This window comes from Cavia porcellus, unplaced genomic scaffold (genome assembly GCF_034190915.1).
Source record: "Cavia porcellus strain 051 isolate PalLab524CR breed Dunkin Hartley unplaced genomic scaffold, mCavPor4.1 scaffold_33, whole genome shotgun sequence".
Classification (NCBI taxonomy): domain Eukaryota; kingdom Metazoa; phylum Chordata; class Mammalia; order Rodentia; family Caviidae; genus Cavia; species Cavia porcellus.
The window spans coordinates 35,952,078-35,978,095 of record NW_026947516.1 but is presented as its reverse complement, the minus strand read 5'-3'; the positions used below and the strand labels follow the sequence as shown (position 1 = coordinate 35,978,095).

Below are 26,018 nucleotides of genomic sequence, written 5' to 3'. Positions count from 1 at the left end.
AATGAAAAATATTAATAGATCATTGTTTAGATCATGTTGCTTGGTAATTTTCAGTGGTGAGTTTAAAAGCATGTGCATGTTGAATAAATTTATATAATCTAAAAATATTTTTATAGTTGTCATGCAATGTCCCTAGGAACTACATTATCACTTTTTGATTTTACTTTGTTAATGTTTTTGTTAGTACATGTTTGCAGCACATATTAATTACATTAATTGTAGGGTTTGATTTATGTACATAACATGCCTTAATTGTCTTTTAACTCCTTTTGCATTTAAATAATCTATTATAAAATCTGTATTTTTAAATGGTCTCGCTTTGTTATGAAACATCCAGCATACTTCACCTCAGATCATCTGACAGCAGCACACGTTGAATTATTCAAAAGCAGTTAAGCTGAGCATACTTGCCCATGCCTATATTTTTAGCACTTGGAAAGCTGAGATAGGATTCCTGAGAGTTTGAGGCCAGGTTGGGCTACATACTGAATCCAGGGCCAACCTGAACTGCATGTAGTGAGACGTTGTTTCCATAGGTAGGTTGATAGGTAGATAGGCAAACAAGCAAATAAGGATTTAAATATGTAGTAATGGAAAAAGTTTACTTTCATTCTTGGGGGAATGTAATCCAGATTTTGATGGTTATAATTTTTGGAGACATGCAGAAAAATTATGACACATAGTATCCTTAATGAATACAAACTATACTCTGATTCTCATTCACAAAGTAAAATTGAGACAGTATTTGAGATAAAAAACGTGGGTCATTTTAGTTAGCACCTTATAATACCTCGAAAGGAAGATAATAATCGAATAATAAAGGGCAATGGGGTTTGGCAATGTAATTTGAGTCATGGTTGACTATGTATATCAAATTTCAATAATTGATTTGTACTGCCACTGAGGATATGGTTAAGTGAAAGATGCATAAGCTCAATTTTGGGCCATGATAGTGATAACTGTTTAAAATGAAGGCAGACTTGCTATTCCAATAAGTAACAAATTAACATAATTACTAAGAAATCAGTTCAAATATTCTAACTGGTATTTTTTTGTTGTTTTGTTTTAAATAACAAATTACTAAACTTGGGATTTAGGTCAGTCACATAAGCACCTGCCTGACAAGCACAAAGTCATGAGTTCAGTCCCTGGTACCAAAACAAACAAACAACCATAATACACCAGGCAAAAAAAATTACATAATTATCTTCTGTGATTATGTAAATTGTGATTCAAAGCATACATGTAATTAGTCCTTATAGTCTATGCCCAGCTTTTTTTCAGAGGGGTTCCTAACTTCAAATTTTTAATAGCTCTTCATAAGAAACTACAGTTCATTGGTGTGGTACATGAAATAATATAGAAAATTAAACTTTCTATAAACTGTGGTTTCCCCTAAAATACAGAAGTTCAGAGCCTTTTTTCTCAAATTTGGGAAATGGAGTTTTAAGAAAAATCACCATGAAAGTTATATTACTTTATAAAATGTGGAGTCATTCTAGGAGTCTTGCATTTGCTTTCAGAATAAGACTCCAAGCCATGCAAAAAATTTCTCCACAATTTGTATTTTATTTCAATTTTGACCTAAAAATTATACATCAGAGTTGTTTGCAAATCACCCTTATTAATGTTTAAAATATCTAAGAAAAATTAAACACATATAAAGCATGTAGAAAATAAATTATCTTGAATCACAATGATATGTTATTAAGAATTTAAGAAAGCTCCTGGAAAACATGTTGTAAACCTGCAACATTTATCATAGTTCACATGGAGAAGTGTCTATCATTTGATGTTTGGTAGTACCAATAAAAATTACTTCTGTGTCCTAAAAACTATTGTTTCCTATAAACTATATACAGTTTTTCTGGGACAGGTAGATGTTATACATCTAGGTATTACGATCCATTTGAATTTGACTCTCCTTTGTCAAATACAAAAATTGTATGCAAAGTTTAAAAACAATATTAACAGGGCTGGAAATATAGCTCAATGACATAAGTGCCTGCCTGGCAAACACAATGTCCTGAGTTTGATTCCCAGTACTAAAAACAAAACAACATTAACCATATGGTGAGTTTTACAGTTATGCTTTATATTTGGAGAATATACACACAGGAAGAGAAACTTAGTAATTTAATTTAAAACTTTATAAACAAAAAGTAGAATTTACATCCATACCTTAAAGGAATGCACAAGTAACTTCTTTGTCAATGCCCCTTTTCTTCTGGTCAGAGTGTAACCGAGCTTCTATGATCACAGAGTGCGGGTGCTTACTAAACTTCATGGAGTGAGTGAATGGTAACTGAAAGTTATTTCTGGCATTTTGGCTTTGAATTTTCATAAAAGGTTAATTGATTTTATCATTTTCTTAAATATATTTTGTTAGTACTAATGATAAGATTAATTTAGTTTTCTAGGTTATCAGCAATTGGTTGTATAGTGATGGGGAGTAGTTTGACAGAGTATTCAAGAATTTTTGCACATACGTAATCTTTGTGAATTTTAGCATTAACATATATAGAAACATACCTTTAAGCTTAAGAAATTAATAACTTCTAGAACAAAAGAGAAGGTATATATGGGACTTGCATGGGTGCCTAGTGATCTGTTTATTTGTTCTTGTGCCTATGTTATCCTGAGATAATATAATACCACATGGCTTATCATATATGAGAAGTCCAAAATAAAAATAAAGAACAAAATAAAAGGTAGGAAACAGGAAGTAGCAAGATACATTTTGTTCAAATAGGAAGGAGATCAAGACAGAGAGTAAAGAGGAAGAGAGAAGAGGGAATAGAGATGAAGAAAAGAATTGAAATGTGTTATGCAACTGTACCAGCTCCTCCAGCAGGCGTGTAATTGGTATATGATATAAAGATGCAGTAATAAAACATAAAATTTATGTTTAAACTATTTGAACCTATTTGAATTTAACCTATTTGAAGTCTTAATTTTATATTTCTTTATTTAAATATAAAGATGTGATGTTATAAACTACATAGAATTCTAGCACTTATATAGGACAAATAATCTTATTACACTTCAGAATATAGGTAACTCAATACTGAAATCCCTAGCATCATATATATATATATATATATATATATATATATATATATATATATAGTACTGGGAATATAACTCAGCACCTCATCCTTGCCAGAGAGGCACTGTGCCACTAAACCAAATCTCCAGCCCTTCTTTTGAATAATTTTTAAACTGATTTTTAAACTATTTCAAGATAAAAATTTTCAATTTGTGAGATTGTGGAATTTCAAGATAATCTAGAATTCAAATCTCGGGCTCGTGTTTGCTTTGTTCTTATTTATGTTGTTAGGTATTATTTTCAATTATTTTATAAATAGTATTCTTTATTTTCTTGCTTGTTTTTTGAGACAGGCTCACCATGTAGTTCAGACTTGCCTTGAACTTATTATGTAGCCCAGACAGTCCTCAAACTCTTTGGTCGGCAAGTGCTGGAATTAAAGGCGTTTTATGCTACCATAAAGTAGTATTCTATTATGAAATCATATATCCTCCTTTTCAGTCAAGAGTAATAAAAAGAAAATCCAGTTTAGACAAATCATTTATCTTTTAAAATTACTTAAAAATAGTTACATCAAAACATTGATTTGATAAATAAACATAGCTGCTTCCCATTCCTTAACCTGTGAAGTGTCTTCACAATTTCCAAAGGAGATACAATAATATAATTATGTAATAAGTTTAATAGTATTTTCTATATTAAATTACTGTATACTTTCAATTTCTAAATGTGGTTTTCTATGTGTTAATTAAGAGCATGAAGACAATCACATTAAGGAAATACTTAAAGGTAGTAATTATTGGTATATTTGATGAAAAGAACATTTCCAAATTACCATGCCCTGAGTGCTAGATTATAGTCTTTAAGATAATACTTAATAGTAGGTATGCTAAGCATTATAATTAAATAGCACAGAATGATCAAGCAGACAAGGGATCATTTCAAGTCTAATATAACTAAGTACTTTTTTATATTTTGGTTTATAGTTATTATTATTTCACATTAATTGATGCTATTTGAGTTTGGATCACTAAAATTTGACAGATGGAATAAAGCTGGGAATATGGTCAGTTTGGTTCATTTTAAATTCAAACCTCCTATGATCTTTCCTTTACATCCCTATAAATTTCTGTAACAACAACTCCTCTAATCATATATTTTAAAACAGGATGAATGTTGGAAAATGAGTTGGGCGTGGAAATAGAACTTTGTCATAGTCCAGCCCCTCCAAGGTGAATGAATGTCTTTCCAAAACCACACACATTACTCCTTTTCTTGTTTGTTATTTAGTGTGTGCAATTTGTGTTTTCCTTTTCACGTGCTATTATAAGTAATTTTCTATGCAGAATTTACAACCAATAAATACTAATTGATAGACATAATTCCCTGAGTTCACAATAATTTCCAAAAGGAGGAATGCCTCCATTTGTGTGTGTGTGTGTGTGTGTGTGTGTGTGTGTGTGTGCATCTGTATGAAAGAGAATATCATAATGGTTACTGTGGTTGTGGAAAATCAGTGGAAAAAGTAAATATCAGTGTTAAAAAACAAATACCATCAAATTATATTTCTCTTAGAATTCCATGTTTAGAAATAGAAACAGTGAAAAATGTGGTACATTCACAAACATATATAACATATATAAATATTTGTTATATATACAAACATGTACATTATATATATATATATATATAGCATCCATGTTTATATATAACATATATATAACATATGTTATAACTCTCACTGTATGTTATCACTCTCAATATATATGTGTGCATATATATATTAATATATAAATTTTTAAAGGTGTTATTTTTAAAAGTTTCTAACAATTATATAAAAATCAGTGAGGTCATAAAATCTCTAGAATTTAACCTTAGGTATTCATGAATTCTAAATAAACTTTTATTACATGTTAGGCTACAATATTAAATGCTGAGTGGATTTGTATTGACCCTCATCTAAAATGCAACAAAAACAGGAGACTATTTATTAGCAACGTTAAGGTCTTATTCCAAATACTCTTAATTCAAGAGCACTGAAAACACCAGCTTTTACATTATTGTACCCTAGCTGCACGGTAAATGATGAATATACTGAATGACTAATACTTTACTCTAAGTGGCATTTCTGAAGTACTTGCATGAAAGGTGGTACACAATTAAAATTATTCTAACAGTCTGTTATGCACTGTACACAAGTAATAAAATTAATGAATGCACTTCAAGGAATGATTCATTTCCACTGGGTACAATATATTGATTGCTGGACTATTTCAGGGGTTGTTTAGAATATGGGATGTGAATGGATTATGATCCATTTTCCTTGCGACTCTAATGTGCCACAGCAAAATGGTTTCTATATGTATTGTTCAGAATGCCTGGTAAAGTAGTGTTTTTTTTTTCTTAAAACAGCTGACAAAAAGTGAGAAAAAGGATGCTCAAATGATTGATAGTTAGCAGATATTTACATTTACAAACTGTCATACATAGTAAAATTTTCAGTTGAGTTAGGCAGTATGATTCTATGAAATTAATAAAAGAATTACATACAATACAGAATTTTTTCATATGAAAATATTCATTTGGAAAACTGATATATTATTTGTTCTAGAAAAATGTTTAAGGACCCTTTTAAAAATATTACCTTTGAACTCACATGCATATGATATATTAATTCATGAAGCAAAAATAATATTTTAAGATTTAAATTAATAGAGATAATTTAAGTAATATGGCATGTGCAGTGCTTCTGATCCCCTAAGTATTTTAAATCAAACTTGAAGCAAGAGAGATTACATGATTGCTTTGGTGTGACATTTTGTTTCTGTATATATTGCTTTCCTAACATCTGTCTTCATAGGGAGTAAGCTACTGATCATGTGTTGAGTGAGTTCACAAATACAGTGTAGTCATTATGTTTCTACAGTTGTCTGAGAACTCTATCACATACTCTATCACATAGAGGTGGGATGGGTTTGTAGTTTAGGGCAAGTTATGCACAAATTTAGCAGCAAATATATTACGTATGATTTAATACAATGTGACATATAAATCATTCATAAGACTTGATTTCATGTGGTCAGCATTGTGCTTTTGTTGGAGACAAACTTCGTTTTTCACTTTTAATGTGTTTATCCTTATTTTTAATTTTAAATTATTATAAATAAATAAACATTCCAAAATTCTCCGATAAATTCTGGGTATTACATCACCAGTTATTGATATAACTTCCTTAAGCACATTCATATATACTATACCTTATAAATTTCATTTAGTTCTATTAAAATCCATACTAATTTTAAAAACATTACTAATCAGTTTTTCATAAATGACCCCTTTCATCATGAAGACTCCCTCTCATCCTAAATTTAACACTTGAGAAATCTAATCTGTTGTTTTCTGCCTGATCTTTTTCATATTCTCTATATAATGAAGACTCTCTGATATTTTTGGTTGCTTAGTATATGTAAGATTTGGCCTAAATACATCATATATGTTACCCAGAGACTTCATAAAATTGATTGTATTTGTATACACATTTCATAAATGAGAACAATGAAACCCAATAAGATTATGCAAATGAGCCTTCTCCGTTCATCTAGTAAGATACATCCAAGTTCAACTCTAGTTCTTGCTGTTAATTTCTATGCCATTCTAACAATTCCCTCTGTATCTTAATATGAAAGTGCTTCTTTTATCAGTTACTCTGTTTTACTGTCCTATATTCCATTACAAGATCAATATATGTCTAACTATTTTTGTTTCCAGTATTATAAATTTGTGTGAAGTTAACTTTTCTCCATTATTGTAATTCTTTTTATGGTGATTTTTACCATCCAGAGAGTTTTTGACACAACTTACAATTTTATCTAATGGCTTATACAATTCACTTAAACTTACTCCTTGAATTTTAATAATATACAGAACCTTTTTAGCTTCATTATAGTTTACTTTGTTTGCAAAATTAACGTACATTATTTCTATTGAAAATGTATGGTATTTGTTCCTTAATTTCGAGTTTTCACAAGATTGCCCTTTCTCAGGAGTGGAGAGATTTCTTTCTGTATTCCCTTACCATGCAGACAAATGTTAAATAAGGCTCAAACCAGCATCAGCTGAACAGCACTTTAATTTACTTTAGGATTTCTTATTTGCCTACTGAATGTTTGGTTTACATTGACTTTCCACACATTGAGGAATTCCTTCTCATCACTGCGTGTTCAACATATGCTAAACATATTCCTTTTAAACATCTGTTAGTTGAATCCATGCACATTTTTGAGACATTACATAAAAATTTAAAATTCACCTGTGTATTTTTAAATCATGCCATTTACTTCCCAGAAATAATTTTAAAGTTTATCATAATGCTTTTCTCTAATTGAATGTCTACAAGGTTGAAATTTCACATTCTTCTCTGATTATTTGGGCCACATATTTTTATTTTACTACCACCGGTACATATACTATTATTTATAATATATTTTTATTTTAAAGAGGGTAAAACAAAACAGAACTAAGCAGATCAGAAGAAAACAATGTAAACAGCACAACACATCATATCTCCAAGTGACTCAGTAAGATCAATTTTTCTCATAATTATTAAAGGACATTAGAATAGTATTTGTTTCCTGTAAATCACAGACTTTTTTATAGTGGAATATATTATTTCTTACATTTTTACCCATTATATCTTTTTTAAAAATGTATTGACCAAAAAAGAGATTTTAGTCAATACTATTTGGAAAAATATTTCCTCTGGTGTCATCCTGGGTGGTATAATACTTTGAAATTGCTAAAGTTAGTTTTGTGTTTGAAAAGAGTTGAGCAGTCTGGTATGGCAGCATAATATAATTACAGCAAATTGATGATTATAATATCTGAATATAGCAAAGCAAGAAAAAGTAAAATAGTTGCTAGAGTTAAACCCACATTTTTGTCTTTAAAACAAATAAGGTGGATGACATGTAAATGTTAGACCTTAGATTTTCAGGAGATATCCTTCAGACTTTTCAAGAATTTAGTTACCTTTTAACTAATTTTATTCCAGGAAATTAAGAAAATGAACACTGATTCTTAAAAATTTTCTTAAATAAATTGGTTTCCTAATAAATGACTTCACCCTCTAAATAATTTAATCGATAGGAAGAATTTTGCAGTGACCTTATGGTTCTTTTGAGAATGCTGTATGTACAAAAATAAATATGAAATTTTCAACTGTTTTGTATTTTTAAAAATTTATGCCTTCGAGGCTATTTTTAAAAGCACAGCATTCTATTGAGTCTTTTCTTTATATAATGTGATTTGTTAGAGATGTCCTATATAAATTTATATATCCAAGTGTAAGTATCTGTGCTCCATTTCACGGCACAAACAAATATTGACTATGTTGCCGTACTTTCATGCCGTGGGTAAGAATAATGCATACTTGAATTGACTCCAGCATATATCAAATTGTGATACAACTTAAATACCATGAGACATCATCTACCAAACCATGTAGCATATTGCCTAACACATAATAGCTACTCCAGAATGGTAATAGTGTACTTGTATTTCCATATCCTTGGTATAGAATGCTTTATTTGCTATAGGTGATCTTTAAAGTTTCACATGAACTTCCACATTTGTAAGTGAAAAACTTTTTGCAGTAGAAAGATATGTTGTTTTGAGTGTTTGTTTCCCTTTTCTGGCTCAATGAGCAATCTTTTGCTGGAAAACTATCACAATAATAAAGAATAATTGATGTTGAATAAATCTTTTTATAAAAATGCAAATAATTGTTCCACTTATTGTCATATTTGTTTTTAAAAGTAAAATGCAAATTAATTTTAGAAAATTAATTTTATAATATGCAACATATTTAATGCTTATTTAGAAATATCCAAAACTATTTTTTCATTAGCAGTCTCTTCCCACTCCCATCACACTGTAACAATTTGGTTTTATTTAAATATATCCTATTCTTTAAAATCTTAGGTCTAGGTTTCCTTCATTTATTATTTTTATGGCATTCATATTCGGTCATAAGACCCAACTTCAATATTCCATTCAATGATCAGACCACTTCATACTTTTAGAACTTTATTAGTACATAAATGATTTCATTTTAAACCATTCGTATGATACAATAGTTTTAAAACCGAAATACAGTGTATTTTCAGGTCATCTATTTCTGTCTTTGGCTTCAGGGAATATATTTAATTTTTCTTTCTAGAGGGTGTTAATGGTGACAGCATCAGACAAGCCTCAGAACAACTGAACAGCAGGTGGACAGAGTTCTGCCAGTTGCTAAGTGAGAGACTTAACTGGTTAGAGTACCAGAACCGCATCATCACTTTCTATAATCAGCTGCAACAACTGGAACAGATGACAACCACTGCTGAAAACTGGTTTAAAACCCAACCCACCTCCACTTCAGATCCAACAGCACTTAAAAGCCAGTTAAAAATCTGTAAGGTAAGAATATTTCCTCCTTCTATTTGGATCATAATTGCCAGGCATTTCTTGGTGATTACCAAAAAGAGCATCACAAAATGTTCGTTAATGAAATTCTCAACCTCTAGAGACTTAACTGAACATAGAAAAGATCACAGTATGAATAAAGAAAATCAGTTCAAATAGGCAATATATCAATGCTGAAATGTTACAGTTGTTTGTAGAGAAATTACAAAAGGCTAATTGACCTTATCAGTTTGCTAAAGGATGGTACATTTAAGGAGGATTGAAACCACATGAAGCCTATAAAAACAACCTATACTTTAGAGGTTTTCTTTGCTAATAACAAAGTTCATTCATATGATGAAAAACTGGATTCCATAATAATAGCTGAAAACACAATTCAACCACATGGACATGCTATAAAATTGGGTACCTAACGAAAATCACTAACACAAATGTCCCACTCAATTTAGGAAAATTTGAATATGGTTTTATTGCAAAGAAATATTTTGAGTGTGATTGGGGTATTGAAGAACCTCAAGGCATAGTCCATAACTCAGCAGCACAGCTGCTGAGCAGAAAAATCTCTTAGAGCAGAAAAATTTCTCTTAGAACAGAAAAATCAAGAAGAGTTTTGGAATCTCAGAAGAGAGTTAGATTCTCATAGTAACGGGAGGATTAAGAGACAATCCAAGGCATCCTGATGGAATTGGAGCCAGGAAATACGAAGCCCACTTTATTCCCCCTGCCTTTCAGTACTGGACAGGATTATCCTCTGTCTCACCTTAATCCCAATCCCAAATGGCCAAAGCTAAGGACCTCTTACGTAAAAATTTGTCTCCTGGGTCTTAGCGAAAAGGTAGCCAGTGAAGTGGAAAAGGCAACATGATTGAATTCACACAAACCAGCCGAAGAAGTAGATTAAAAGAACATATCTGCAAGTGTATGAAAACTGGAAATATATAATTATGAAAAGAGCTTGAATTTTCTCATCATTACTGTGACCTGTACACTTTCATGGGATATTGATTAGAGGATGGATTAAAAGGTTTATATGATGAACATTTAATTAATAGATCGAGATGATTCTATTTAATATGAATAGAGGTTAATTTGCATACTTTAAATAAAGTGTAACTGACGATGGAGAGGTGACAGGGTTATGACTGAAAAAGAAATTGAACCCAGAACATTACTCGAAATTCTAAGGTCTTTTTAAATGAAAACGACTGAAGGAGTTGATGCTTTTTTTCTTTAAATATTAGAACTAAAATTTTAGTAGGAAATAAACTCAGAAAGTATGATTTTGGATACAGAATATATTATAGAATTGCACTTCAACTTAGAGATAGATGTGCATTATGAAATTTCTGCATTTAGATACATTTTTCCATTTAGTTGTACATTCCATCTGTTTTTCTGTGAATTAGAAGAATCATTCCCTTATATTATTTCTTAATACAAAAATATATTCTTTTAGCCAGATTTTATGATTTAGTTTTAGAAAGTATTAATAGCTTTTATATAATACACTCATCTATGAAATATGTATTCAGTGCATTACCTCCATTGTGACCAAGGATGGTACTGAGTGTCTTAGCTAGCTTGGACTGCCATAGCAAATAACATTGAATGGGTAATTTAAACAATACAAATCTCTTTTATTTGATTTCTAGTGTTTGGAATATCTAAGATCAAGGTCTGGAAGAGTTGACCTTGTGGCAAGATCTCTCATATTTACTTGTATATAGTCAACTTTTAAAAATTTCTACTTATACAGCAGTTGTAGTCTCATGTACATGGAAAAGGATGATGGACTGCATACACAGGAGATGAGAACAACAGTGAGTTTCCTGGCTATAAGGCCATCAACCTTAGGAGGTTAGGACTCCCACTGATGGCAACTTAACCTTAATTTCCCTGTAAAAATCCTATTTGCAAATACTCATAAAGATCATTAGGGCTAGGGCTTCAACATGTATATTTTGAGGAAGCATAGTTCAATTCATAGCACTTTGTTTTGAAAACAGCAGTGAATGTTACTGACACTTGCTTCATGGTATTTAAACGGAGTAGTGAACATTGCTGACACATGCTTCATTTTATTTACATAGAGTAGAGAAGAGGAGCACTAAGCCAATGAATAAATAGTTATGAAATTTTCACTGGGACAAATGCTTCTGCAAATGTGCACAGTTGTGCTGAATATTTAACAGGAAACCCCTAATATTGACAGAGACCCAAAAAAGCTTTCTTATTAGAGGGCAGTTTGAATTGAGGCTTTTATAACGTGTTGGCATCAACCAAGAGAACTGGGGTAAGGTACTTACTCAAAAGAAACATAGTATGATGGAGCATTGAGGAGCAAATGAAAGCCAATTTGGATGATGAGCAGAAAGGAGTCAAAGAGAAGACTAAGGAAGGAAGATGAAAATGTAGATAGGTAGATCTTCAAGCCATGATTTGGGGGACATGTTATGATCTTGGTGTTATGGTAGGCTTTTAGTGTTAAACTAAAGAGCAAATGGAGATCAAGGGTGAAAGTATTAAATGTTCTCTTGGTATTGATGGATCATACAAATTAAAAATATATTTTCTATATCTAGCCACAAAGTTTCAGATTCTGATGATGGAATCTGATTTCTCTTTATTATTTCTCTCTTGCCCTTTTGTTTCCAAATTTAACGATCAGTTTAAATAAAATATTTATAGGGATAAGTTTAATATTATTCACACAAGAGCTAAGGAAATAACTATTTGGCTGTATTAGGAGATGACTAAATAAATTATTTTACCCCGTGTTTCATTTCTTTGTGTTACTTGACAGTGTTTTTTTATTGAAAAGTTGATTCAGTTTATAATCTAATACTCAACAGAAATGGCTTTCAATTGTTTTAAAACTAGAGAGCCTTTTCAGAATTGGAATAAGTTCATGAACTATCGGGATCTGGCCTAGATATGCGATCTCCCAAATAAGTGTATGATAAAGGCTCAAATAAATGAGACAAAGGGTATAATTTTAGGGCTCCAGGAGTATCAAAACCCTCTGCAGAGTTCTTGACTCACAGGGCTAAGACAAACAATTTCTCTAGGCCACCCACATTTATTACATTTTCAAAGGAAGAGAGGGGATATTAAGGAGGGGAAATGAGCAGGTCCTTGGGAGTCATTTCAAAGATTTCTCCAAATACTAACTTATGCCAATTTAGGAGAACCATCTTCTCTCCATGATGACATTTTGGGTAGGAGTGAGACTGTATGAGTGTGTTGCCTGCAGCTGCAGTCTCTATCCACTTAGTGGGGATTGGAGCCATATGTCCTCAGCTTATCTTGCCCTTTGAGATACCTCTGGCACCACAGGCCACTGCAGGCCTCTGCCAGGACAAGTGATGCATAGCTGTTCGTTTACTATAAATCAGCTCCCATCACCAGGCAAGGAGCTAGGCCTAGGACAGACTTACAGATAAACATAGAAAGCTAATTAGTTAATTTTAAATCCTGCTCAGAGCCACTTAGTAGTGGTCTCCAGCAATGACCCTTTCTCACAAAAAGTACAATAGTGTCTATCAGGTGATAATATAATTCAGCAAGAAGCATACACTCAGGCACAATGCTTTATTCTGAAGTATAATCCTTCATGGTAATTATGGATAATTATTAATGTATTTTATACATTGAATATTTCAATTCAAAATGATATCTCCCATGATTTATTCTCACCTGAACATTTTCCCAAATGTTTTATTAGACTTGGAGTCTCTATTTTTTGTGTGCAGCACAATTGATTATACTGTAAGCTCCTAGAACTCCCTAAACAGGAAAAATATCTGTTCTTCCTCTGGCCAAATGCAAATCAGGTTCTTCAATGTTTATAGAAAATGCCAATACTACTATTTGCAAATCTAATGTAAAAAGCATATGTGTTACTCTAATAAAAAATACAGAATATTATTTATCTTCATTTCTTATCTAATTCTTTATCCATGGATATGAACTAACCATCTAGCATATGACTGAGAGTATTTATATTTAAATGAGAGACATGGTTTGTCTGCAGATTTTTCTAAATTTTTCAATCTTCACCTCCTTAAAAGTTTTCTGTTATCAAGGATTAACTTACTTGAACATACATAGTAATAACCACATAGTAATATTCCACTGAAAGTTATCTTTATACCTTCTACAATTAAGAACAAGTGACCCCGACTATCATGTAGGCTTACTTCCACAAAAGGATTTATGTGATGCATTTATCTATGCCAATGCTAGCACAAATCACTTTCTCCAAAAAAGTATGTATGCATCCAAAATAAACAATTTATTTTATTTCAACTTTGAATTTAAAATTAGTTCATAATTGTTGTAATTCTTTAAATTTTCCATCTTTATAATTTGGCTTATGATTCTATTTTTAATTGGAATTGTCCTAGGTTTTACATATTAGATGATAAACAATTGTCAAGTATTTTTTCCTAATGGTACTGTAAGTATAAATAATATGTAAAGAATTATGGTAATAATAAATTTCAAAAAACATTTCAAAATATCTCTTTAAGATTGTATTATTTACACATTAAAGACAAACTAATTGTAGCTCCACTGGAGACAAGAGTATGAAAAGAGTGAAGAACAGGTCTGTTCAAAAAAATTAATAAAGTACAAATCACAAATTCAAGCCACTTAAGTAACTTTCAATATCTTACAGATGACACTGAAAATTTTAAAAGAAACAGGTCAAGAATTTCATTAATATATTTATTTTATAAGCTTTATCGAAAGTATTATCATTTAAATATTCAGTCAGGATTTGAAATCTGTATGATAGTTCATGTTCTTAATTTTTCATACCTAGTGATCAAAATTCAGTATCCTTTTAAACATTCTAGCCCATGTAAGTTTGGACTAGCCACGTGTCAGATGCTCAGTGGTCAAATGCATCTAGTGACTACTGTATCATATAGCACATCAGCATCTACGCAATTTCGCCATCAAACCTTCAGTACACTGAAAACAACAGATGATGTTATTAATATGTATTCTAGGCCAAAAGAAAACCCAGACTAATACTCATACTAATTAAAAGAGTGGGACGATTGCCTGTTTGATCAGAAGTAAAGAGGCCATAAAAAGTTTGATTACAGATTTAAATATATATTAAATATAAATATCTACACATATATGTTCATATATACAAATATTATAGACATATTTAATCTAATAGTTTATGTATTTGTAATTTAATATTGTATATATATGCATGCTATGAATTACATACCTAAATGTACTATATATACAGATTGATATGTATACATATAAATTATATTTCACACACATAAATTGAAAGAACACATTGTCTATTAAACAAGCTTACAATTTAAAACAAAGGAACAGACTTTTGATTTAAGAAGGGTACAGTGAAATATTCCTTTTTAAGTTACGGAAAGAATTATAGGTTATTCACAGTACTTTTATGTCATACAGATTTGTTCCTATTAGTGATCTAAAATTGACGTCATCTTGAAATTAAAGATCATTATATCTGATGTTACAAAATGAACAAGTATCTATTCTATTATTGAATTGGTAACTTATGAGAGAAATTTGCCTAAATCTTCATGAATATTTCTAATTAAATATTTGTTAAGAGTATTAGGCTAAGATTGCATCACTATCATTTTACAACTTTGTTTGCCAAACTGTAATATATGCATAGTAAAAGTTTTTATATTAATACTTTAAATTACCATACAGGATGAAGTCAAAAGGATGTCAGCTCTTCAATCCCAAATTGAGCGATTAAAAATTCAAAGCATAGCTTTGAAAGAGGAAGGGAAAGGACCAATGTTCCTGGACGCAGACTTTGTGGCCTTTACAAATCATTTTAACCAAGTCTTTGCTGATATGCAGGCCAAAGAGAAAGAGCTACAGACAAGTAAGTAAAAATACTTTAAAGAAGTAAACAAAGTATTCCAAAATTGTTATTTGTGGCGAACAGAAAGTACTAACACAAAAGAATAACAACTGTCAATTGAATCTTACTTATAACTTCTATTAACAAGTAATGAAATAACTTGTGCTGGAAGACAGATATGCTGTATTTTTCTCCCATAAAAATTTCAAGATTTTGCTGAAGAACAAACACAAAAACATGTTTTACATAGGCATAGTCTCTCCTGGGTGGTCTGCACATTTGACAATCAGGATTTTAAATAGGGACGAGAATAAAAGAACAGTTAAGGCTCTGTGAGTAGACTTTCATTAAATTCAGTCTGCCCTCTTCAAGGATATTTATATAGGCATTTCTAATACTTGTATCAATTCATATGAAAATATTATAACTGCAGCGTGCATGTGCGAAACTGAAATTCAGCAGAGGACAAATAATTCTTTGGGTTACTTTACTTTCTAATCAGTGTAATTATAAAAGTCCTCCTTTTCTCCTTTGATGATAAAAAAAGATAAAAGTGGAACAGTAATGCAAATACATTGCATATAACTGATATATTTTCCTTATGTCTCTTTTATCACTTACTTGTTTACTTCTAGGATATTAATACATACTTTATGCTTACAAATATTTCTATGCATCAGTTTAATCTTTAAGTTTAGAATTCCTCTGAGAGATACGTTCATGGACAGCTTAAAGCAACAGCAAAGTATTTTGTTTTCAACTATACATGTGTACATTTGTTTATGGGCACATATCAAATAAAAGAGTATAATGGGAAGCTGAGTTTTTAAATTCCTTCTCTAAATTCATTATGAGAAGTTCAATAATATGTTTGGTTTCTACTAAAACTTCAATTGATTGCAAAAGTTATTTTCCTATTGTTTTTTTGTAAATATTCAAAATATTTACCATATTTCTAGAATTATTATATTGAAATACATGGACCTTTCTTCAGATCCTAGCTTTTTAACTTTCTAGAAATAAAATGAGCTACATATAACAAAAGACACAAATAGATTTTTCTTATACTTCAATGTGTTCTTTGCTAAGATAATGTTTATTTTGCTGGTAGGGAATTTTAAGTGAAATTTTTAAATAATATCAGCTCCCTCTAGTGGATTTTAGTACACTTGTTGCTGTGCCTTTCTACATTCAGTTGAGAGAAATCATTTGAATGTCTCAAACTGTCCATTATTTAATAGTAATGTATTAATCTTGTCATTAAATCCATAGCCTTCCCTTAACACTCAAGCGTTTTTAATGGCTGTTTTGTGGGCAAAAGAGTCTTTTTACTAGAAAACAAATTTATATGCCTGTTAATTACATCCAGATTCAATCATTTTCATCTTAAAAATATTCTGAATGTCAACACTTAAATCGGAGATTTTCCTGTGCTACTACATTATACTTTTTACTCAAGCAACCATCAGTCTCTTCATTTGTGTCATCTTTTCTCTATCATACATACTTAGAATGATTTTTTATAAAAAAATTCCCGATATTTTCACTCCAGTTATCTCCATATGAAATGATTTCTCTTCTACTAAATTCACTAAGACATTTCTAATATTTTCTCTTACCATGTGGAATATTTGCCTTAGTTGATGAATTCTTCATTACATATAAAAGGCATATAGTAAATTCGCAATATTAAATCACATTTCTTTGTACTTTGTTAATTTGTATTTCAAATTATTGTACATATAAACACTGTACTCTCAAAATAGCACCAGAAAGTAAATTTCAGTTCTCCTTTATTCCTCACTACTTTGAACATATTTAGTAATCAGCAATAAGAGCTAACAGAAGCACCTGGCCATCTGTCCTAATTTTTATTCCCTTTTAAAATTTGCCTTTACTGGCTTTCTGGCAATAAAAAAATCCTTTCCTTAAAAATATGCTTTCAGTAATGCATACCATTGTAATGAAATAATGGTTGTACTCTGACATAAGTGACATGATAAAGTAATACTAAAAGATGAATTGCACACTGTATTCCTAATGCATTTTGACTATGAATAAAGTCCTTGTAAATCATTTTACTTAGTTGACAAATGTGAGGTCCCGAGTTTGATTCCTGGTACCAAATACCAAATATATATATATATATATATATATATATATATATATCACATGTGAGCTGGTGCATCTTCAATAACCAAAAGAAAGAAGATAGAATGGTATGAGAGCTATATAATGTATGTGAATTTCATGATATTATCCATAATTGATAAAAAATAGCAAATCAGTTGACTATCAACTCAAATACCTGTGTATATCCATACTTTGCATATTATTTGGTAATAAAGGAATAATGAAGTAGTAAAATATTCTACAGTATGGACAAATCTAGTGAAAGAAGTAAGTCACAAAAGAGAATCTATTATGTCCTTCCACTTATATAAATTGTCCATAATAGATCAATCTGTAGAGAAAAAAATGTAGATTAGAATTTGCAAAGGTCAAGGAGATTGAGAAGGTAGAATCGCCTCCCAAAACAGTGCTAAAATACTTTCCTAGAAACTACAAACCAGAAAGACAAAATTCTTCTCTACATGAATATTAAAAACATAAGATCTAGTCTAAAGCCTGGTTTAGTAGTACACACCTGCAATCCCACCACTGTGGGAGACTAAGCAGGAAGATCAAAAGTTTGAGCTCAGCTTAGACAATTTAACCAGATCCTGAACCTCAAAAAGAAGAAAAAAACAGAGAAAAAAAGAAGAGAAAGAGGAAGAGAAAAATCAAAACTGAAAGAAAAAGAATTTCCCACAATCTCTTTCTTCTTCTTTTTTTTTTTGTACCAGAGATTGAATTTATAATTTTGTGCTTGCCAGACAGTCACTTATGCCACTGAGCTAAATCCCTGGCAACTTCCACCATTTATTAACAAATAAACTAATTTTTACTAATGGAAATGAACTAAATGTATAACAGAATTTGAATTTATTTCAATATCAAGATAAAAATTACGTTAAGAAAATAATAATTAGGATTTTTTTTTGGTTAGTGTAGTTTTGTTTTGTTTTCCAGAAAATGTTGAAATACCCTACATTATTTATGAATAAAGTAGGCATTTTCTTTACCCTAAAAATTCCAAAGTACATTTTTATACTCTGTTACCCTGTGTTGGTATGGCATCATCGTACCTATCTACTATTAATAAATATTTGGAAACACCTGTTATATGTCATGAAATTGTCAGGTACTAGGTTTTTAATGGAGAAAATCAAGACCAATATTTATATATTCATGGAACCTACAAAACATATAATAAAAATGAACATCTAAATAACATTGCCACAAATTATACTCATTTGAGTGTCAGATACCATAATACTGAATGGATAATATTATAACCAAATGTGTAGGATGTTCAGGTATAAATATGAGGACTTGCAGAAAGGACATTAAGTGAAAGCAAAATCAGAAAAATACCTAAAGTTGATAAAGAAGGACTTGGTTTGGAGGAGAAGCAGGAAGGCAGGTCAGTCTTGGAACAGAGCTTTGATAAGAATGATAAATAAAAATATATGTAGCATTTGAAGAAGTGATAATCTGGAGCTGTGTGTTGGGTAGACACTCTTATCGTGATTTTAGGGGATAATTTTCCTCATGGGTGGATAGTACAAAAAATCTAGGGTAGCTAGCAAAAATAATCTGGGCATAATTTCAAACCCTATGGATAAACTCTGCTACTTCATATTAAGACACTGAGATTAAAAGTAGAAATAAAGGTTTGACATGCCTGAACTCTTTCTAATTCTAATCCTATATGATTACTTTCTTAAACTTTGCATTTTAAACACTATTTTAATAATCTATACAAAGGAAACTTTTATTATAAGAGACACATGCTCTGGTACTCTGCTCTTGGACTCCAGTGTCAATTAGTAAAATATATTTTAAAAATGACTGTAAATATTTTTTTCATTTTATTTTATCAGTTCTGCCAACAACAGAACAATAGCATACATATGTATTGAAAGCTTCTAGGTATTTGATATCATAAAACACAAGGATTGCTGTTGACCTCAAGAAATTTAGGAACATATGCTAAATGTCAAGTTAGAGGATCAAACATAAAAATTCATTTTTAAAATTTAACAGGCTTTTTTGAAGGTAGTATTACTGAAAGAAGAGGACTACTTTTAGAACAAAAGGTGTAACACAGGGAAGATTCAAGAAAACAAAGGTTACATTGTACCACATAATTATTGTGGTAGTTTTTGCTATATCATCTTGGTTAGGAAAATAGAATATAATAATTCAATTGTTAAGCAAATGATTGAAAAGACTCAGGCTTCAATTGACTCACTGTTTAATAAGCTTTTCAAAAATTACAAGGTGAATTTAAATGTAATTCTACATAACCCATGTGTTTTGCTAATATCCGAGTGTATCTAGGGCCCTTTTTGAGAAAAAAAAAATGATGTTTAGCAGAATGAGTGACAGCATACCAGACTTTTAATATTGCTGTTTTCACATGACTCTAGTAAGTGATCAGAAATTAATAGAATATTATTTACTTTTACAGATAAATAATTGTGCAGCATGGTAGCCCTTGACATTTATTTAGCCAATATTTTACTACAATATGCTTGCTAATATGCAATTACTTTTAATTTTCATTTTGTCTGATATTTTTTCCTAATTTTAACACATTTAGAAATAGTGTGTATTTTATATATGATGCTTTAGCAAGAGACTAGTAAAAACATCATAAGAATACTTTACGATGAAATTCATATACTGATAATAATATAGGGTTAAATTTTAAATCATTTGGTCACATTTTTCATAGGTATGGACTAGGTCAAATGATGTCAAAGCACTCCTAAGATCCTTCAGTATGGTAGATAATTAAATTAGGTGTGTTGTTTTATTATGTCAGTAAAAGTAAACTTAGTTAGATTATTAATCTATATTTATACACAAAATGAAAATAATACTTTTTCCACATGAAACCAGACTGTGTTCCCAGGTTGAGATCATAAGAATGACATCCGCAAATATCTCACAAGTAGTAGATAAGGCATCTATCTCCCACTGAGTTTGTGTTTCGGAACACTGATTTCCACATATGGTTTTTTCTTTCTTTTTAATCTGAAAAAGAATTTAAAATTCTTCACTGGAATTCCCCAGCATGTCTGGTTCAAATGAAATATTTCACCCAGTTGCAGATTGTCAAAGAATTTACTGAACATTGATATTAAGCCTTGCTGGCATTATGTAGTGTTACATTGCAAATAATGAAAACAGTAAAATAGACTATGAACTTATGTTCATAAGTGTGGGTATATTTTTGTCTTCCACCTTGACCAAGAAATTATATTAAATGAATTATTTCCCAAACTAAACTTTGGGAATATATTTTTTTTCTTTAAAGAAGCAACAAAAGCTTTTTTTTTTAATTGTAAGATTAGCTTTCTCTGTATGATAAATTTTAATGGAATGCAAAGCCAAGTTGTGATGAGGCTTGAAATATAAATGAAAAAATACATATTCTGAGCATAATGTACTAATATGTAGTGATTACTGTGTAAAAGTCTATTGCCAGACTATCAGATATATACAATGAAAGTCACAGAGAGTCATTAAATGGAAAACTGTTAACAAATCAGAAAATCTTGTCCTATGAATACTGCTCCTTTTTAGCATTCAGACTTAATGGGAAAAATTTCAACCTTCATTTTTATTAGATATAGAACAGAGTAATGATAACTATTGCTTTGAATCACAAGTAAAACCATACCTTTGTACTCTACTGCTTTAAATCTCATAGAATTTGGTACTTGATGCATTTCTGACCTGAAAATTTGTTCCGGTACTCCTTACTTGATGCTCAGCACACAAGCTAGAATTTGTCAGTGTGGATTCACTCCTGACTTACTACATATTCCAGCCAAAACAATTTGTTTCTCACAATTTTAATACTTGTTAAGACATCTGAAACTAATTAATAACAAATGTCAAGGTATCAGTGCATAATAAAATTATACATTTATATTAAATCTGATACACGTTATTATGAGGAAAGTATTGATTGTCCAACAAATTTGTCTCCACTATCAATGTGATGTTTTGCTTTCAAATGCAATTCATTTGAAAGCCAACTGTTGAATTTCTCTGGATATGGTTTTCCAATGCTAATAAATAAATGTGTCTCTATTCAGCTTTTCCTTTTTCCCTCTAAAAGAAGATTCCTTGCTCTATCGGCACAGTTAAAACTTTATATTCAAGTCTTATGATTTCAACTTAACCTTAAGTGTGTCTTCTATAATTCCTATTTGCTAGTGCCTTTCCTCAGAGCTAATAACAGTAGTAAGAGTAAATGTGTTATGTGCCTTGTAATGTACTAAGGATTTAGCAAATATAGAATGATATAGAATAAAATGGAGCATCTTATTGTTATCTACAAGGGCTGTGATACTCATCACTACCAATAACAAAGTCTTTGTCTTTGTCTTGGACCATACTCCGCTTGGCTAATTTTGTTCATGTCACACTTGCCTGCTTGCTGTGATCCTATCCTAACACTGACAGTCATGCTTCAGAAATGCTCCGCTTACTATTCCTCATCTGGAAAAACTTTCCTCTGTTAGGAACAGGACTCTATTTTTTTCCTTATTTTAAATTTGTTTGATGGGTACTTTCACAATAGCGTTACCAGTTTAAAATTATAGCCACTAATTTATTGTATGATATTGTTATGTTCAAGGAAGTCTTACAACATAAAAATGTTTGAACAATGAAAAATATATGGACTGCCTGATATACTTAGGAACTTGGTTATTGCAAAACAAATTAATATTCCCTGCTGTCCTTCTTAAATCTATTTTACTCCTCATGCAGATTTCTTGGCTGTCTGTTCTTAAAGCCATCCTCTGCTCATCCCATTATGACTGTTTTCCAGAATTCTTTTTAAAACTGGCTATTGGCTTGGGTAAACCAGTAGAAAGCACTTGAGGAATGTTGAAGTTAGGAAAAGGAGATAACTAAAATTATTTCTTTTCTCATTGCCTCATATTTTGTTTCATCAGTGTTTAAAAATGAGTTCTCCAAGGTTCTAGATCTCTCTGGAGATGTTATGCTTCAAGAATCAAAGCTCCAGCAAAATCCTTGGCAATTCACCTTCTGGAAGTGGCACTTTGATACTTGGTTATTACAACAGTTTCTTCCAAATCTTCCCTTATCCCTCCAACACTTAGGATGGTATTGGCTTCCTGCTGCTCCAAATCTGTGGAAGCCCACCATCCTTTGTATAGATTTCCTTTATTTTCATATGTTGGCATCAAATTTTCTATCTTAAATTTGTTTTAGAGCATAATTTGAAAGGATTGTCTCTTTCTTTCTCTCATTCCCTCTGTCTCACACAATCCTCTCATTTGTTTTCTTGACAGTGATTTCTATGAGTTTATTTGTGGAGTCAATAACTAAATTTTAAACATCAAAAGAACTGAAATTTGTTTTGAATTTTTGTATTCCTAGTACTCAGATTGCTGAATGCTATTTGCTGAATGGATAATTGATGAATAATCTCATGCCATTCTCCCCAAAATATCATCACAAGGTTTAAGGCACTAGAAGGTTAAGTAACCTTGTTGAAGCTAGTGAGTAGATAACCAAGTTTCAAACCATTTTCTGGATTTCCAAAGATTTCCTAATTAATATGCTACACAGCCTCTTTCTATAAAAACAAGAAAAAGAAGCAATCCTGATAGATGTTCATATGTGTTGATATCTTTGAATAAAAAGTATTTCTAACATTTCCAACTTACTCTTTCTATTCGTACCTTTCCCTTTTGATGTATACTCATCAGCTGGATAAAAGTGAACTCATTAATATCATCATTGGCAAGCTTCTAATACATAGTTGACTCAATCACTGCCATTAGAGAAACAAACACTGCTTTCCAGGATGAGCATATTAAAATCCAGTTAAATTAATTGTTCTACACCTTAAAACCCACCATCTTATCTCTGTCCTCTCCTACAAGATCTCTTTCTCAAATAACCTCCTCAGATAAAACTTTTGATTATAACTCAGAATTCACTTACTTTACTGCCATCCCAGAGCTTCCTCTTTGCTTTTATTAATAATTATCTAGCATTCAAACAAATGTGTCTAGTCAATAGAGATACGTGTTTCTCATATGAAATAAAATAACAAGGTTTAAAGTATACAAGTTGATTTTTCAATAAGTTATCAGATGTGCTCAAAGTAAAGCAAGGGTTTTTGTTTGTTTGTTTTGGGGTTTTATTTGTTTGTTTTGTTACCTGGTGTAGAATTGAGGACCTCATGCTTGCCAGGCAGGCTCTTGTGCCACTGAACTATATCTGTGGCCCTAAATTTCTTAAAATAAATTTGGGCAAGAAATTCTAAATAAATGTAAGCATACTAAATTATAGCCTCCATTTCTAGCTTTCCAGTATGCATTTCTAACAGAATGTTTAGCTTAATCTTCTGAATATCCCAGTAAGTAGCATGCAATATATTTTTCTACATTGTTATTTAGTAGAGAAGGAATTGGTATATAGAAGTGACACCCTTGGTCTATCTATTAAAATTATGATATTTAATATTGCCATTTGATATGGTGATATAAAATAGGACTTTACATTGTTATTTTACTGGTTTAAAAAATATTCATGCATTATGTATTCAAATATGTATTCTGCCACTTTCTTCCTAAATTATATTTATAATAGAGCATTATATTTTGTTTCCTAACATTTCTCTTTCCACATTTTATTATAGATGTTTACTTCAGACCTATCTTCAAGTTTAATAATTCTTTATTTTCCCTGTTCTGTTTACTGTTAAATAGATCAACTTAGTTCCTAATTTAATTATAACATTTGTCAGTTCCAGAATTTCTTTCTGTTAATCCTTAAAAATTTTATATCATCTTTAAGTACTATAATTCTAATCAAAATTTTTAATCCTGCATTTTTATTATGGTCAGCATAATTCCTTGTCACACATATATAAGATCTAAAACATATGTGCACATCTGTAGATACTATATGCATTTTCTAATCTGCATTACATAAATATATTTTAAAGAGCTAATCTGCATATATTTTTTGCATTTTACATTATATACATATATGTTAGAAGAGCTTAAAAAGGCCTACAACCTCTACCAAGTGTGTATTTTGTCAAATTAAATATACATTTGGTAGAGTTTTTTGCTATGTAAACAGATGGGCCTCCATTAAAATCCTGGCTCCTATACTCACTCCTTAACAGTAAGCAAATTATTTAACCTTTTTTTAATAGCCAGTTTTAGGAGTTGTAAATGAGTTTCACAATGCATATATCACAGGTAAATTTTAAGATTTAAAAATGATAATAAATTTTGAATTATTGTTAGAATTCCTGAACCATAGTAAGTACATATAAATTGGTCTAGCTTTAGTAAAAGTAGAGGTGGCATGATACAATTTAAAATATCAAGGACTTTGGATTATGACAAGGTTTTCTCCAGAGACAAATGATAACCTAGAAATAAAGTGGCCTTTGGTGTTACATACAATTGAACTCTGCTGCAGTTCTCCAAATGCAAACTGAATAGTTCGTACAAAGTACTCAGATTCCCTATTTCTCTATTTTTTGACATTACAGTGATTTTACAAAAACACAGTTTGCGATGCTTATTTGAAAATTCAGTGTAATACATATAAGATTCCTGAAATACCAGATTATAGTAGGAATTTATGTTCATGGTCACAGTCATACTCTAGACTTCAGGTTTTCATATTTCATTAATATTTTAAATTAGTAGTATGATTCAATGCTGACAATTTAGAAAAACAACAAAGTTTTAAATAATTGAAAGATCTTTCTTTCTTTCTTTCTCTTTCTTTCTTTCTCCTTCCTTTCTTCATTCCTTCCCTCCCTCCCTCCCTCCCTCCTTTCTTCCTTCCTTTCTTCTTTCCTTCCTCCCTGCCTCCCTTCCTTCATTTTTTTCCTCTAACAAAGTTTGTGACAGTTTGCCACCAGTGCACTATCAGGAGACAATGAGTACCATTCGGACATGGATCCAGCAATCAGAAACCAAACTCTCTATACCTCAGCTTAGTGTCACAGAATACGAAATCATGGAGCAGCGACTTGGAGAGTTGCAGGTCTGTAGATATTTATATCTTATAATGAACATGGTGTAGATCTCATTTATCAAGAACTTACATTGATGTAACCTTTAAAATTATAATTAAATCAATGAGAAAAATGGTAGCTTAACAGTTGAACTAATGAAAATAAGACTTTAAGAATATAATTTACGTGTATTCCCATGTCTATATAGGTATATATATACATAAATACATGTGTACACATAAATAAAAATTATGCCCTTGAAAATAATTAATGTATCAGTTTTTTTGTTTATTATATCTTTGCAAATGCACTTATTTTGATTATTATGAAAGTATTATTTTACACTATTGCTTCCTTATTTATAACTCATATTCTCAAAGAAACAATGGTAAAGTCATTATTTGTATAAATTTAATTTGAATGTAAATACTAATCAAATATAATATAATAATGTACAATTTGAATTTTAGTAG

At 30.7% G+C, this 26,018-nt stretch overlaps 1 protein-coding gene across 15 annotated transcripts in view; it reads left to right on the top strand.

Annotated features, from left to right (window-relative positions):
- The window catches only part of Dmd (dystrophin), a 2,110,831-nt gene that overhangs the window by 776,245 nt on the left and 1,308,568 nt on the right, over positions 1 to 26,018 (top strand). For all 15 annotated transcript variants that reach the window (XM_063242792.1, XM_063242803.1, XM_063242804.1 and 12 more), the window contains 3 exons: positions 9,267 to 9,508; positions 15,242 to 15,422; positions 25,429 to 25,574. In XM_063242792.1, coding sequence (XP_063098862.1) covers positions 9,267 to 9,508; positions 15,242 to 15,422; positions 25,429 to 25,574 — 569 coding nt within the window. The remainder of the gene's footprint in view (positions 1 to 9,266; positions 9,509 to 15,241; positions 15,423 to 25,428; positions 25,575 to 26,018) is intronic.